The 15,644-nt window shown below is 48.8% G+C and overlaps 1 protein-coding gene across 1 annotated transcript in view; it reads right to left on the reverse strand.

The window, feature by feature from the left end:
• TSPAN15 (tetraspanin 15) overlaps positions 1–15,644 on the reverse strand; it is a 49,785-nt gene that overhangs the window by 14,591 nt on the left and 19,550 nt on the right. The window contains exons 2-3 of the mRNA XM_079900717.1: positions 6,181–6,366; positions 4,853–4,927 (exon numbers count right to left, since the gene is read on the reverse strand). Of these exons, the coding sequence (XP_079756843.1) occupies positions 4,853–4,927; positions 6,181–6,366 (261 nt within the window). The remainder of the gene's footprint in view (positions 1–4,852; positions 4,928–6,180; positions 6,367–15,644) is intronic.

Consider the following 15,644-nt stretch of genomic DNA (forward strand, 5'->3'; position numbering starts at 1 on the left):
AACTTTCTCTACTTTCTTCTGGGTGGGAAGGATATATATGCTCAGGTGCTCAGCCAGGCAGGCCATGCTGTCTCCTTTCTCCCTGCCCTGACCTCACGGTCACACCCAGAGCCCGCTCGTGGCAGTGCCATGATAAACAGGCTGGGTGCTGCCCATCATTCCATGGCCTGGTGTTAGGTGTGACCACAGCACCCTCTGATCAAGGCCAGGAAAGTGGTCGCTCCCCTGACTGTTCTGGTGGTAGAGGGAAGGAGGTCGGGGATGGGTAAAGACGTACCAGCTACAGCCCAGTGCCCTCTGGGTGTCCCTGCTCAGCCCTGCCTCACTGGGAACATACGGTCAGGAGCTGCCCACCTCCAAAACCCCCGACACCCTCCAGAGAGGCTCGGGACAAGCTGGGGTGATGGCAGGTCAAGAGCGGTGAGACCCAGACAGCTGTGGAGGTCATTCAGGTTCTCTGCCCCCCACTGGGTTCAAGGTGCTGCACTTCTGCTTCTAATGCCCGGGCCCTTGGGGCCAACAGCTCTGCACCCAGCTCTCCAACGCATGGCCACTCGACCCTGCACAAGCAGAAAAGCTGCTTCAGTCCAACTACTGGGTCATGCCTGGCAGCAGAAGCCTCATCCAGGGGCAGCGGTTGATGGAGAGTTTCTTCCTTACACTCTGGAGTCTGTTTATCTTTCGCTGCCTGGCGGTGGCCATGGTCTGTGCACCTTCCTGAGAACCCTGTGTGAAGTTATGAGCCTGATGACTTGTCCTCATTTGTCACCACAAGTGGATTCTTAGAGTTAAGAGGTAGCCTGCAGGGCTGGAGACTGAACTTATTACATCGTGATTCAGAGAAATCTGTCTTCTCCTCTTGGTGAAGAAAAACTGGAGTTGGGAACTCACCTCCTCCTGGAACCTGACCTTGACTGTGCCTCACCTCTTCCTCCATCATACGCTGCCCCTTTCTGCCACCATCAACAGCCAGGCTGCTCCTTCCCTATCCTCACCATTGGCCCATTTCTAGTTTTACAAAATCGCATGGCATTACAGTTGGCAGGGACATCATTTTTCTTTATATGGTATTTTCCCCCTTGATTATAAAAAAAGAAAAAGAAAATTTGGGAGCTAGGGAAAAAAAGAGTCCCATCCCTCAGAGGAGATATGAATTAATATGTTAATATTTCTATTTCCTCCCAGATTTTTCCAGGCCTATGTTTTTCATTGTGGAGATCTTACTGCACTTAGCTTTGTATCTCATTTTTTAATTTTTTGAATTATGTATCAGGGGCATATGACAGCACAGCCCATCATAAGCCTCCAAAGAGCTGAGATCCCTGAAGGTGAAGGTCCTTCCTGGGTTGCACACTGAGACCTTCCCGACAGGGCCCCATGAAGGGGACAACCCACCCAAGGGGAAGGAACACACTTCACCCCGTGGTGCCCTCAGGGTTTGGGGATAATAGAACTCTCACCCCTGACCTCAGGCCCACGGCATCCTCAGCTGTAAGACCTAAGGGTCCCTGGAGGTTTCGTCTTAGTTCTCACCCTGGAAAAGAGTGGTGTCACAGCCCCTGTTGACCTACCCGGCACTGGAAAATAAGTCAACCGCCTTTGTGAAAGCACCTGGGAAACCAGAACTGCTGTTCACTTAGGGGATTGTTTATTAAACCACTGATGCTGCTAACCCTGGCCTGGACCTGGGCTTTAGTCAGTAAAGCACTCATAACTCTGGAAAGCTGTGGGCTGGCCAGGAGCCCTGCTGACTGCACAAAAATGCATCCCCATTCGCAAATGGAATAAACATCTCTCTCCTCTCAGGGCTGCTGAAAAATGAACCAATACCCTGGAACTGCCAGCCCAGAGCAGATGGTCTGAAAAGCAGAAAAGAGAAAAAGGGAGGAACAGGTAGCAAAACTAGATTGGGAAGACAACCAGTGGGACAAGGCAATCTACAGATTCAATGTGATCCCCTATCAAAATTCAGATGGCATCTTTCACAGAAATAGAAAAAAAAATCCTCAAATTCATATAGAACCACAACAAACCCCAATAGCCAAAGCAATCTTGAGCAAGAAGAACAAAGCTGGAGGCATCACTCTTCATGATTTCAATATTGCAAAGCTATAGTTACCAAAACAGTATGGTGTTGACATAAAAATAGACACACAGGTCAATGGAACAGAATAGAGAGCCTGGAAATACACCCACACATATATGGTCAACTGATTTCCAGCAAAGATGCCAAGAATATACAACAGGGAAAGGACAATCTCTTTAATAAATGGTGTTGAGAAAACTGGAAATCCACGTGCTAAAGAATGAAATTAGACCCTTATCTTATACCATAGACAAAAATCAACTCAAGACGAATGAAAGACTTAAATATAAGATCTGAAATTGTAGAACTAACTCCTAGAAGAAAATATAGGGAAAAACTCCTTGACATTGGTCTTAGTAGTGATTTTTTGGATCTGACATCAAACATTATAGGCAATGTCGCCTATAGCAAAAATAAATAAGTGGGACTACATCAAACAAAAAAGTTTCTTCACGGCAAAATAATCAAAAAAGTAAAAAGGCAAACTATGAAAATATCTGTAAACCATATATCTGATAAGAGGCTAATATCCAAAATATACAAGGAACCCTTACAACTGAATAGCAAAAAAAACAAATACAGTTGACCCTTGAACACTGTAGGGATTAGGGATGCCAACATCCAACACAGTTGAAAATCTGCATACTGCTATTTCTGCCTCAAAAGCAAAGGAAATGATAAATAACTCACCCAAGGGCAGGAAGCTAAAACAACTTAAATAGAGTCAGGACTCAAACCCTAGTTCTTTTGACTCCACATATTGTAATCTCTAACCGAACATAAACTTTTCCTCACGCTTAGTTATTTAAGGATCTGTAAAATGAAATACAGGTACTATATTTATTGAAAAAACTCTGTGTATAAGTGGACATACACATTTCAAATCCATGTTGTTCAAGGGTCAACTGTAATCTGAGTAAAAAACAGGCAGAGAACCTGAATAGATATTTTTCCAGAGAAGACATACAAATGGCCAACAGGTATATGAAAAGATGCTCAACATGACTAAACATCAGGGAAACGCAAACTGAAACCACAGTGAGATGTTATCTCACTCCTGTTGGAATGTCTATTATCAAAAAACGAGAGACAAATGTTGGTGAGGAGAAAAGGGAACCTTTGTACACTGTTGATGGGAGTGTAAATTGGTACAATCATTATGGAAAACAGTATGATGATTCCTCAAAAAATTAAAAATAGAACTACCATATGTGGTACAATCCCACTTGCAGGTATATATCCAAAGGAAATGAAATTACTATCTCAAAGAGTTATCTGCCAGGAAAAGAACTCTCATGTTCATTGCAGTATGATTCACAATTGGCAAGATATGGAAACAACGTGTCTGTTGCCAGATGAATGGACAAAGATGTGAGAGATATAGAGAGAGATACAGTTATGTAGATATATAGATATACGTATATTCTCCATTGTGTGTGTGTGTGTGTGCATATATATATGTGTATATATGTGTGTGTGTGTGTGTGTGTGTGTGTATATATATATATATATATATATATATATATATAATGGAATATTATTCAGCCATAAAAAAGAAGGAAAACCTGCCACTTGTGACAACATGGGTGAACCTCGAGGGGGTTATACTAGGTGAAATAAGTCAGACAGAGAAAGACAAACACTATATGGAGTCACTTATATGTGGAGTCTAAAAAAAAAAAGTCAAACTCATAGAACCAGCGAGTAGAAAAGTGGTTGCCAGAGGATAGGAGGTGGGCGAAATACGGAGATGTTGGTCAATGGTACAAACTTCCAGTTATAAGATGAATAAGCTCTGAGGATCTAATGTATAGCATGCTGACTATAGTTAATAATACTGTATTATACATTTGAAATTTGCAAAGGGAACAGATCTTAAGTATTCTCACCAAAAAAAAAAAAAGTTAACTATTTGAGGTGATGGATGTATTAATTAACTTGATTGTGGTAATCTTTTCACAATGTATACATATCTCAAATCATCACACTGTACAGTTTAAATATATCACAACTTTATTTGTCAATTATTCCCCATAAAGCTAGGGCAGGGGAGAAAAAAAGAACTGAAAAAAAGATTGGAAAGCATCCCTGAGCTGCCTCCATCTTCCTGTGTGCTCTTAGGAGGGCTTCTTAACCTCTCTGTGCCTCAATGACTCCATCAATATGATGGGAATCTCCCCTTCCGACACAAAACAGGAAGAAGACCCCTGGATTCCAAGGGTGTAGACATGCCTGTGGTTAAGGCCCACCCAGCTGGTCTCCCTACTGTCCACTCTCCATTCAGCAGCAAGTAAAATGTGAATCAGATCACATCACTTCCCAGCATAAAACTCTCCAAAGGCTTCCTACTGCCTTTAAAACAAAAATCCAAGGCCCTACCTGATCTGCCCTAGATCTTCATCTTCTACCCCCTCCCCATCACTCACCTGTTTCAGCCAAGCGGCCTCCACACCGTGCACAAACCCGCCAAGCTCCCTTCTGCCTCAGTGGCTCCCTCCGCCTGGACCTCTGTTCCCTCTGAGCCTTATCTGGTTGGCTCCTTTTCAGCAGCATCCTCCCCACCTACACCCCAGGCACTTTGTTACCAGCCTGTTTTGTTTTCTTGTTCTCCGGTTTACCTGTTCAGTGCCCATCGCCCTAGCCCAGTGGATGTTCCACGAGGGATTATCTGCCCAGCTCTCTGCTGCACCCCCAGTTTGCAGCCCTGGGCGCACACACAGTGCGTGACTAGCATACACATGGCTGATAACTGCATCAGAGGCCCACCTGGTTCCGGAAGATCAGGGCCACCACACCACCAACGAGCTCGATTATGAGGCAAATCCCAAGGATGTACATAAACTGGAAAACAAAATTCAGAGATTCACCTAGAGGGGAAGCGGAAGTGCCATCTGTGCCGAGCTCAAGCGCAATAAAGAGAATCACCTCTGTCGGAGCTCTTAGCAGCTCCTGGGCCTTTCGCCCCTTCCTCCTGTGAGGACACAGGATGTGGACACACATTCCCGGGAAAGCCTGTCGCTGGAGCTAGTGGTCAGGAAAAGGGACTCAGCTGTCCCAGCCAGACTGTTATCGAGGTTTGTCCCAGGGGTCCTCAGCAGGGTCTAGGTGGAGAAACACAATCCCCTCACCCACTCCCCACCACAAGCAGAGCTGGTCTTCGCTCTGGCTGACCCAGAGGGGACAGGCTGTGCAGCATTTCCAGCTCTGCCTGCAGAGGCTCTCCACAGTGGCTTCCCAGACCCCCAGGGTGGGTGAGGGGATGCCTGAGGCTTAGAGGATACACCCCCCTTTATCACAGAAACGGGCATTGTTCAAACTGATGTCAATAACTTCCAGGCTCAGGCAGCACCGAGACTATCCTCATAGGGGCTTTTAGGGGCTTCCCGTGTGAGGGGGACAATGAGGTCAAACACACATGTGGTTGCAGAGAAAACAGATCCTCCTACCCGGCACCCCCCACTCTGGGGAGCCATCCATCTCCTGCCAGTAAGCGGGGTAGGGGAGTTGACCTCCCCTGACCCCAGGGCAGGCACTTGGCCAAGCAGGCCCATCAGAGTCCTAGGACCTTGGCCAGAGTTACCAGGAAAGATTCCCCGGAATCAAGAACCATAAGGACTGTTGGCCTGAGGCTGCTGGCCACCACTGCAAAGAGAGCCTGAGAACAGCATCGGGCGTCCAGCTGGGAGGTGGCGAGAGAGAGAGCCTGAGGGCACCGTCTGTACCCCCGGACCCAGTGTGGGCTTGCTGGTTACATGAGCTCCTGACTCACCACCAACAACTTTTCTTGGTTTTGCTTGCTCTCATTTGAGTGTGCTTTCTCCCACCTCCAACCGACAGTCCAGACCAACACAGGGTTTAAGTAAGAAGAACAGTATTCAAATCAGCCTTTCTACGCAGAAGTGGAGGAGGCTGGGCACTCTTGGGCCAACGTGCACAGACAGGCTGACCCAGGAAACCCTCTAAAAGAGCTGGTTTGAGGCAAGGACTGAATAACTGGGATGCCCAAGGGCCCAGGGGTGCTCTCCCCAGCTCTCCTGGGGATGCCAAGGACCCCACCACCACCAGTGGCTGAGGGGTGCGTGGGGCGGACTCACCGCTTGGAGAAGGCACAGGTTGTCGCGAAGGGAAGCCAGCACACCGATGAAGGACACGATGAACATGACAACCCCCAGGAGGATGAGGATGATGGCCGGGGCCAGAAAGGCACTTTCCAGGGTTTTGTATTTCTGCCTCTCGACCTCTGCATAGATCCCCACTGACAGGACCAGGCCCCCGATCAGCTGCGGCAAGAAAGCAAGGAGTGAGAGAGGAGAAGAACTGGCAGTCGCGTGATTTTCCTACAAAGGGCTCGTCTGAGGGCTGTGGTGTCTGCCGTTAGAGGGGCTCACCCCAGGTGACTGGGTGTGAGGGAAACTGTTATGGGCTCAACTGTGTCCCCCCAAATTCACATGCTGAAGCCCTAACCCCCAGGACCTCAGAATGGGACTGTACTTGGAGATTGAGGCTTTAAAGAGGTAATTAAGTTAAAATGAGGTCTTATGACTAGGCCTTAATCGAATACAAATGTTGTCCTTAGAAGAAGAGGAGATTAGGATACAGACACACACAGAGAGAAGACCATGTGAAGACACAGGGAGAAGACAGCCATCTACAGACCCAAAGAGAGAAGCCTCAGAGAAAACCAACTCTGCCCACACCTTCGTCTTGGACTTCTGGTCTCCAGAGCTGCAAGACAACAGATCTCTGTTGTTTACGCCACCCAGTCTGTGGCACTTTGTTATGGCAGCCCTAGCAAACTAACACAGACCCTATTTGGAAATGCTGCTTTAGAAGAAGGTACTGGTGAGTCAGGGAAGATCCACTGGCTAGAGGGTCAGAGAACCTGGGTTCGAGTCCCAGCGGTGCCACTTGCTAGCCCTGGGCGTTGGAGAGGCCTTGGACCACACGAGTCTGTGCTCTCATCTGAAAAATGGCTGAAGTTTATCATTTCTGCCCTGCTCACCCCACAGGTTTTTGCAAGGCTTTTGTGAGATAAGGAAACTGGAAACACTGTAAGTCTGAAAGCCTGGGGCCCCTGGGATGCGTATTACACAGGCAGGTCACCAGGGGAAATTTCAGAACTGCTCGGGGAGATGGGCATTTCACTCAGCACCATAAACATGTAATTTATCTTCAGAAAGACTATCGGGAAGGCCGAAAGTCGGAGCAGGAGGGCTTTTCTGGTGAATTCTTCATCATCAACTTTCCTAAGGGTGGAAAGGTGATCACTGTAACAACCCATCAGAAAAAAACAGGCAAAAAAAAGCCCTTGGGGGACCCCTTTTTTGCTCTCAGCCTGAAAACTCTCATACTAAATCTTCAGGGAGACTGATCAGCTGACATCACCCCGAACCCTCAGATGAGTCTGTGGCTGCACCGCCACATTGCACTGGGCCCCGCAATAATGTTCTAACTGGCCCCCTTCGGCCTGTTCTCCACAACAGAGTGACAGGCGAAACCTAATCAGGGCAGGCTGGTGCTCTGTGCGCCAAGAGTAAACGCCACAACCCTAATCACAGCCTACGCAGCCTGTCTGAGCTCACTTCTCACTCCCCCCACTTCCTCACTCTGCTTTAACTGCACGGGGCTCCTCACTGCTGGTCAAACACACGAAGTGTGCCACCCCAGGGCCTTTGCACAGGCTGTTCCCACTGCCTGGAATGCTCTTCCTCCTGATCTCCATACGGCTCTATGGCTCCCTCCCTCACCTCCTTTCCGTCTTTGCTCAATCGTTTCCTGCTCAGTGAGGCCTTTGGGGTCATCTTGTTTAAATGTAGAAAATCCCTCTCCTTGAAACTCCCGATCCCATTTTCCTGTTTTATGTTTTTCCTTTGTAATTGCAAGTACTTAACATACTACATTTTTTGCTCTAGTTTTTAATTGTTTGTCTTGCCCACAAGAACATAAGCTCCATGCTAGGAGGGATTTTCGACCATTTCGGACATCGTCAGCACCCACAACAGCCCTGATATTTAGGAAGTACAACAGGCATTTACAATCAATGTCTGTCGAATGGATGCAAGCCAGGCTTCCCAAGAGACCCCCTTGGGTTTGAGTCTGCCGCTGTCTACCCAGCCTCCTTCCCGTCCAAGGATTCTGGCTTTCCGGGCCACACATTCCCGAGAGCAGATACCCTGGACTTCACAGAGCAGAAGGCAGTGTGGGAGAGGAGCTGGAAGCCATGGTGCTGTCAGCAAAGGTCTGAGTAAAGGAAATGAGGGATAATACAGACAAGATGTGGGCCAGATGTGCCATGAGCACAGCTACCCTAGAGTCAACATCTGGAACTCCTCAAGTTACTCCTGGTCTACCCCCGCCTTAAATTGGCTACAATGTGCCGTCAAAGTAGATCCCCTTGACTGCCTTCTAAAGAGCGCCAAGACTGTCCTGGGTAAAGGGAAGTGCCTGCTTCTCCTAAGCTTTGACAAGTGGCGGGGATGCCGAAAGTCAAACAGACCAACCTTACTTAGAAACACTGGGTAACAGGGGATTACTGGGAAGCCATCTCCCTCGGGTCCAGGGTTCTGCTGTATTTCTCAGCTAAGTGCCATTCCCCTCAGTTTGAAAGGATAATCTGGGACTACTGAGACACACTCCCCTGGTCTAAAAGGAATGCCTTCCCAACACACATGGGCCAATAGGTGCGAAAGGCATTGACAAACTTGGCCATGAGCCACTTATTAACAAGTTAGCCATATCAGGAAAACTGTGAGTGAAATGATGTCATCCAAATGACCCAGTTGGGTAAATTTTTTAATTTATAAGACAGGATACACACACACACACACACACACACACACACAGCCCTCTATAGGAAAATGGGGACCACAGGAAATAAAACCTACCTTTGATAGGGAAAGATTAACCAGAGTTATTTGGTCAGTTCATGCTCCAAACCCCAGAACGTGGTGAAATCATTGTTCAAGGCTGGCCTAAGCCCTGCGGGTCCTCTGAGAACAAGGGCAAGCAGCTTTAGAGAGCCAAATCCTCCCCTTCCGAATTAGTGCAATTACAAGAAATCACTCACTCAACCCTAACCCTGAACCAGACACAGAGCCCAGAGATCCTTCCACCCCTTCACCCTGGGGATGACGGTTAAAGAAGAACCCCACAAAGAGGTGACATCTTCAGAGCCCAGGCAGGAGTGCAGCCAACATGCAAGGCCATGGGGGCAACAGAGGTGGGGCTTCACCCTCTATCTTGGTGGAAAGTATGATTCTCAGGTTGTCACTGAACCAACAAGATAACATCTTAGTATTTTCAGGATTGATTCCATATACTTTTGAGAGTTCTATGTTTCCTGTTGTGAAACAAAAAAAGCTCTTCTTGGTCAGGATGGACACAGGCCCTGACATCTTCCCAGTGCCCTAGCCTGTCCCCCTCCCTCCTTCCCGCTTAAGGCTATGCTTTTGGATTAAAGTACCGTAAACCATCTCCAAAACACCAAAGCTGTCATTGGCCTCCATTCTGAGCAGAATTGACCCCAGCCCTCTTTGTAAAGGCCAGTCAGTGGCTTCTTCTATTTTTATAAGCTCCCCGGACACTCCAGAACAGCCTTGCCGGGAGGAAACAAAACTTCCTTTGGTCTGATCTCCCTCCTGTTACAAAAGATCACATTTTCCTTGCTAGTCAGCCTTGCAACATTTCCAGACCACTAAAGCCATAGGAAAGCTACTGTGGCAAACGCAGACCCAAACTTCTGGACTCCCGCACCACTGGGTACTGAGCTATCACAGGTTCGTGTCTCCTGGTCCAGCCCTCCCAGCGGCCAGCAGGCAGTCCCCAGGGCGGCTTCGCACACAGCACACGCTGATCTGGTCTCCTCATTCAAGGGTTCCAGGGGCAGTAGGCATGGGGAGAGGCCGGCATACCCCTCCCAGGCACTTCAAGATTTCCAAATGATATGTACATCTCCGAGGACATCAGTTTATGTTTCCATGTGAGTATAAAATTAACTGTTGATGCTAGCGTGCAATCCCATCCACTCTTCTCTGCTAATTATAGTCTCTCTTCGGGGGCCGGCCACTCCAGCTCCAGCGCAGGAAGTAAATGGCCCATTTGTCAAGCAGGACAGCTTCAGCTAAACATGGCTGGGGATGAGGGGCACACGGCCATGCCCATTTGGGGCCAAAGAGGCAAAGAACATGCTGCTGGTAGCCCACGGGCCAGGACCAGAGCCCCAGACTTTGCAAGCCACATGGCATCTTCAACAGGCTGCATGGGAGCCCTGTCGTCCATTGTGAACCAGGCCCAAAGGTCCCCTCTGAGCCCTGCAGCCTGGAACCGGCTTCTTCCTCTGCAGGCTGAGGCCCAGCTTCACGCAGCTGCTGGGAAGCAGGAGGCCGTGTGAGGCATTCCAGCACCTGCGTCGTCCCCTCCTTCAGGAAGCATCTGGTCCCAGCTGGCTTACCCCCAGCTGGGGCAGGTCTGCACTTTGAGGGGACCTGCAAGGCCTATTTTTACCCACAAAGGCACATGCCAGGCACCTATTGTGTTCCAGACCCTGGGGTCACAAGGGGTCCCAAGACTAGACAATGGGCTAAGTCTGGAGGAGGGGAGATTAAGAGGCTAGAAATGATCGCTATGGCCTGATGGATGGAATTCAGGGGTCTTTACTTTCATTAGCTTTTAACTGAAATGTTCCTGTCACGAAAAAAGAGGAAGAACCTCAGGTCTACGGGAAGCATGCTGCAATCCCTCCCATGGGGAAGGCTCTGGGAATTTGAACAAAACTGAGGGGGAGAAAGGAAACATCAGAAAATCAAGGTGGGCTTCCTGGAGGAGCCAGCGTTTCCTGGAAGGTCCCAAGAACTGTTTCACTCTGAAACCATCTCATGGGTCACTCAAGGCTCCAGGGTTCTGTGTGGCCCAAACAAAGCACTTTTCTGAGTTTTGAGCTTGAAAGGATGTGGGGAGTAGCTAAAATCCAAGACCTGAGAGAGATTTTAAATAAGATGGGGCTAGCAGGTCCCCGGCATCCAGCCAAGAAACCCCGGACTTCACATCCATCAGCTCTTCTGCCCCAGGACGATCCTGCCTGGCCCTAGGCAGAGCCCACCCTGCAGACAGCCACCTCCTCCTCAGCACACTCTGTATCAGCTTCTCTCACGCACAGATTAGGGCTGGAAGGAGCAGTAGAGGCAGGATAAGAGATGGGAGTTGGCACTCTGGACCTTCCTTTATTAGTTCAGTGCCCTTGGCCATGTCACTTCGCCTCTTTGACCCTCACCTTTCACCTGCTGCTATGTACAGAGTGATTATGCTGTGCCAGCATCCTGCAAAGTGCTATACCAGCATGATCTCCCTTGACCATCACACATCCTTACACGTCTAAGAAACAGCCAATCACATTTTACAGACCAGTCTCAGTGAGGCCAAGTGTCACAGAACTTATGAGAGGCAGAGCCAGGATGTGTGGGCAAAACCTGTCTGGCCTGCCACTAAGGCTACCAGATGGGCCTTTCACTTAGATCTGGGAGATAACTGGTCTGAAATGTCTCTGCAAAATACAAAGTTTCCAGTAGCAGAGCAGTGCTCCCAAGAGAATGTTCTGTGATGACAGTAACGTCTAATACGGTAGCCACTAGCCATATGTGGCTAGTAAGCTCTTGAAATGTGGCTTGTGTGCCTGGGGAGCTGAATTTTTAATTTTACTTCCTTTAAAGTAGTTTAGATTTGATCACGTGTAGCTGGTGGCCACCGTATTGGACAGCACAGCTCCAGAGCAGCTCTCATTGGACGCTGCCCCTTACCATTCTCACCTTGCTCCTTTCTGATAGTACAGACCACCCTTATTAAAGAGTCACGTGCCCTAACCATCCTGCCACTAGGTAGAGGAAGTTCAATTCATACTCACTGACTTCATTCAGGAGAAAGCAACCTCTTTTCCCACTTTCCCCAACAAAGCTCATATCCTATTATCCCATCCTTCTTGCGCCTAAGGAAAGCAGGACACACCAGATCCAGCATCCCCAACCCAAACTGATATAGGGCCTATTCTGTCTCCTGGGAAGGTGCCAGACCCACCTCTAGGACTACAGGGCAGTATTCTAAGCTCTGGGGCCCTGGACCCCAGCACTAAGTCCAGGCAGCCTGTGCTTCAGGAAAGGGGTTCCTCCCAACCCCAAAGGAAAGCCAGCCCTGGAGGAAACAGCAGAGACGGCCTCTTACGCCAGCAAAAAAGCCAGCCTCTGGTCTTTGTCACTGATACTCTGCTGTCAACTCTGCCTTCACCCTGGACTTCTTTCTTTTTAAAAACCTGGACATCAATGCAGAGAACTTGGTTAACTGCAACACTTGGTCCATGACATCCTCTGACAGTCTGCTTTTGTTTGGAACATATTAACCGGTCCTCCTGTCCTCGCTGATGTGCTACGACTCTGCTGTCACACACTGACTCTCCCAGGGGTCACTCGGTCCCGAAACGAACCTCCCTAGTGTAGTGATACAGTTTTATAACACACCATGGCATCTGCTAGGCCACATCCCTCCTTCCTGTCTTCTTCCGAAGTGTCCTGGATACTCTTAGACCTTGACTCTTGTGTAGATATTTTAGAATCATTGTATCAAGTTCCATGAAAAAACCTGCTAAGGTTTAACTAGAACCGCATTGAATCTATAGATCCCTTCGGGGAGAATTGACATCTTTATCAGGCCTTCCTGCCCAAAAGCATGATCTATTCCTTCTTTATTTACATCACCTTTATTATGACCTCTCTAATAACAGTGCTCTCCACCTCCCTCAAGCTTTTCTGTGGCTGTCTAGGCAGATCTGGGGAGAGACTTGTGGAAGTCTTTCCCAAGCTGCCCCTCCAGCTAGGCCCAGGGTGGGAAACATGGTCTTTGGAAAACAAATCTCTCTAAGAAGCAAAGTGGACACACCAGTCTGTTTTGCTACCCTCCTGTCACCAACAGTTACAAACACTTGATTTAAAAGACTCCCACATGATAAATTAGGAGTTTGGGATTAACATATACACATTACTATATACAAAATAGATAATCAACAAGGACTTACTGTATAGTACACAGAACTCTACTCAATATTCTGTAATAACCTATAATAGAAAAAAATCTGAAAAAGAATGGATATATGTATATGTATAGCTGAATCACTTTGCCATACACCTGAAACTAACACAACTTTGTAAATCAACTATATTCCCAAAATAAAATAAAAATTAAATTAAAAAAATAAAAGACTCCCACATGTTGTCTGTTCTCTATATTGTGAAGTTTTTTAGAGGTCTGCCTTGTCACTTTCTCTATCACTAGATGATCGTCCACATTCTTACAGCTGGGGAAAAAAAAAAAAAAAAGGCTCCCACATGCACACAGCTCATTCCAGGCTGTGAAAGAGCTAAACTGGGAGGTTTGCAAGCCCCAGCTACTCAACCCAGCCGGGGCAGAGTGGAATTTCTAATCACAAACCAGCACAAACATATAAAACACTGTGGGTAGGAGCTGACAGAGCCCGGACTCTCTTTGGGAAGAGTTTAGGGGCAGGCAGATGGGGAGTGGTGTAACAAACAAGTGGTAAAAATCTTCTGAGACAAGAGGCCTGGCAGTCACTTCCTCCTGGGAAATCAGAGCAGGCCTATTGGAACGGAGCCTTGGAGGATGCACAGGAGTTTGACTTCACACCACTGGACGCTCCATCAGCACAGGGACTGGCCCGATAGATCTGTCGGCGGAATGAATCAGAAATGCTATTGCTTCAGATGCCCATGAGCCCAAAGAAGAAACTAGTGATGCCATTCCAGAGCAGAGCCCTCTGAGGCTTAAGGATAAGATGACTTATCTGGTTAATCTGAAAACCACAGAAACAGCCAAGGGGCAAAGGAGAGTCAAGAGCATATCACCTCCACCCAACACACTCTTCTCCCTGGTTTTCTTTTCCCTTCTGTCTCTGGACCCCTTTCCTTCTCTCCACCTTCCATGTGTCTGAACCAAGAGAGTCAGAGCCCACCTCCCAGGGCTGTATTCCCACGGTGCCTGGGTGATTATCTACCCAGATCTCAGCTCAGGTAGGGCACCCCCTGCTGGGGTACACTCAGCAGTACACCCTGTGCCAAACCACTGCTGGTCTCCCCTCCCTTCTTTCTCTAGCAGGGCTGGATAAGGCTCCCCTGCTCAGAGCTGCAGGCCACTGGCAGGAGTGAGTAAGATGGCCCAGGTCTCCCCTTCCCTCAGACCCTCTAAAAGCAGACACAGGCTCACACAGGTGACAAGGGGGCTTTGTCCTAGACAGCCTCCAGTTCAGGTCCCAGCAGCCTTTCAAAACCCCCAGCTGCCCACCAGGAACTGGGCCAGGCATCCCCCATTCTTTCCAAAGTGGCGGCAAGAGGAATTTCCGGAAAGGGGGCAGGAAGGTGGAGTCCCCCATGATCTCAACTCTCCCTGACCCTCCGGGCTACTGAGAGAAGCCACAATAAAGAAGGGAGCTGAGCTTCCCTGGTGGCGCAGTGGTTGAGAGTCTGCCTACCGATGCAGGGGACACGGGTTCGTGCCCCGGTCCGGGAAGATACCACATGCCGCGAAGCGGCTGGGCCCGTGAGCCATGGCCGCTGAGCCTGCGCGTCCGGAGCCTGTGCTCCGCAACGGGAGAGGCCACAGCAGTGAGAGCCCCGCGTACCGCAAAAAAAAAAAAAAAAAAAAAGAAGGGAGCTGCACCAAAGAGCACAGGAGTTTGGGGAGTAGACATGGGGGGTGCGGGGGGGGATGAAGGAAATTCCAGCAGCAGGTGCAGAAGGCAGTGAGGCCCCACAGCCAGGGCTGCCTTTTCCCGGGGGACACCTGGCTGCGCTGGGCAGATACGAACTAAGAGCTGTCTCCACACAATTTTGGCAATGACAGAGCTTACTGTTTTGTGTTTCTTGTTTTTAATGTTAGATGTAGTTTTATAGCTAAGAAAAAAATAAAGCGAATTGATTATATATATATGGCCCTTGGTTCATTCTTTGCACAAAATCCCACATCTGAACAGGGCCCTCTGTCCCTGAACGAAGGCTGGAAGGCAGAGGAGGCAATCAGACCACAAGTGTCAATGCCTGGCATGACCCTTAAAGAATATAAATCGCTCCCACTCCAAAGGCTCAAGACTCCAAAGAGGTCAAAGGGCAAAAGGGAAAAGGAGGCAGCATGACACATTGGAAGGAGAACTGGGGGGCGGGGGGGAGGATGAGAGGGGAGCCCTGAACTTTAATCCCAGCTCTGTCGCTAACTCCCATGCAACCTTGGGTAAGTCTCCCTTCCCCTCTCTGGGCCTCAATTTCCCTGCTCCAAAAGGGAGATGTTTGGCCACAAGCCCTAGAGTCCCTTCACTGCTCCGGGAGCCCGTGGCAACTCATGCCCAGACAGCCCTTGTTAGAACCCTGGCCATGAGCTGACCGTGGGTGGTCCAAAGTCCTCTCCTCTACTGAGTCCTTCTCCATGGGTCTACCCCTGCTTTCCCACCTGGCCTGGAGATGTCACACTCCTGCATGAGAAAGGTCCTACAGGGGACAGAGATGCCCTTTCC

Source organism: Stenella coeruleoalba, assembly GCF_951394435.1.
Source record: "Stenella coeruleoalba genome assembly, chromosome: 16".
In the NCBI taxonomy this organism is placed as follows: domain Eukaryota; kingdom Metazoa; phylum Chordata; class Mammalia; order Artiodactyla; family Delphinidae; genus Stenella; species Stenella coeruleoalba.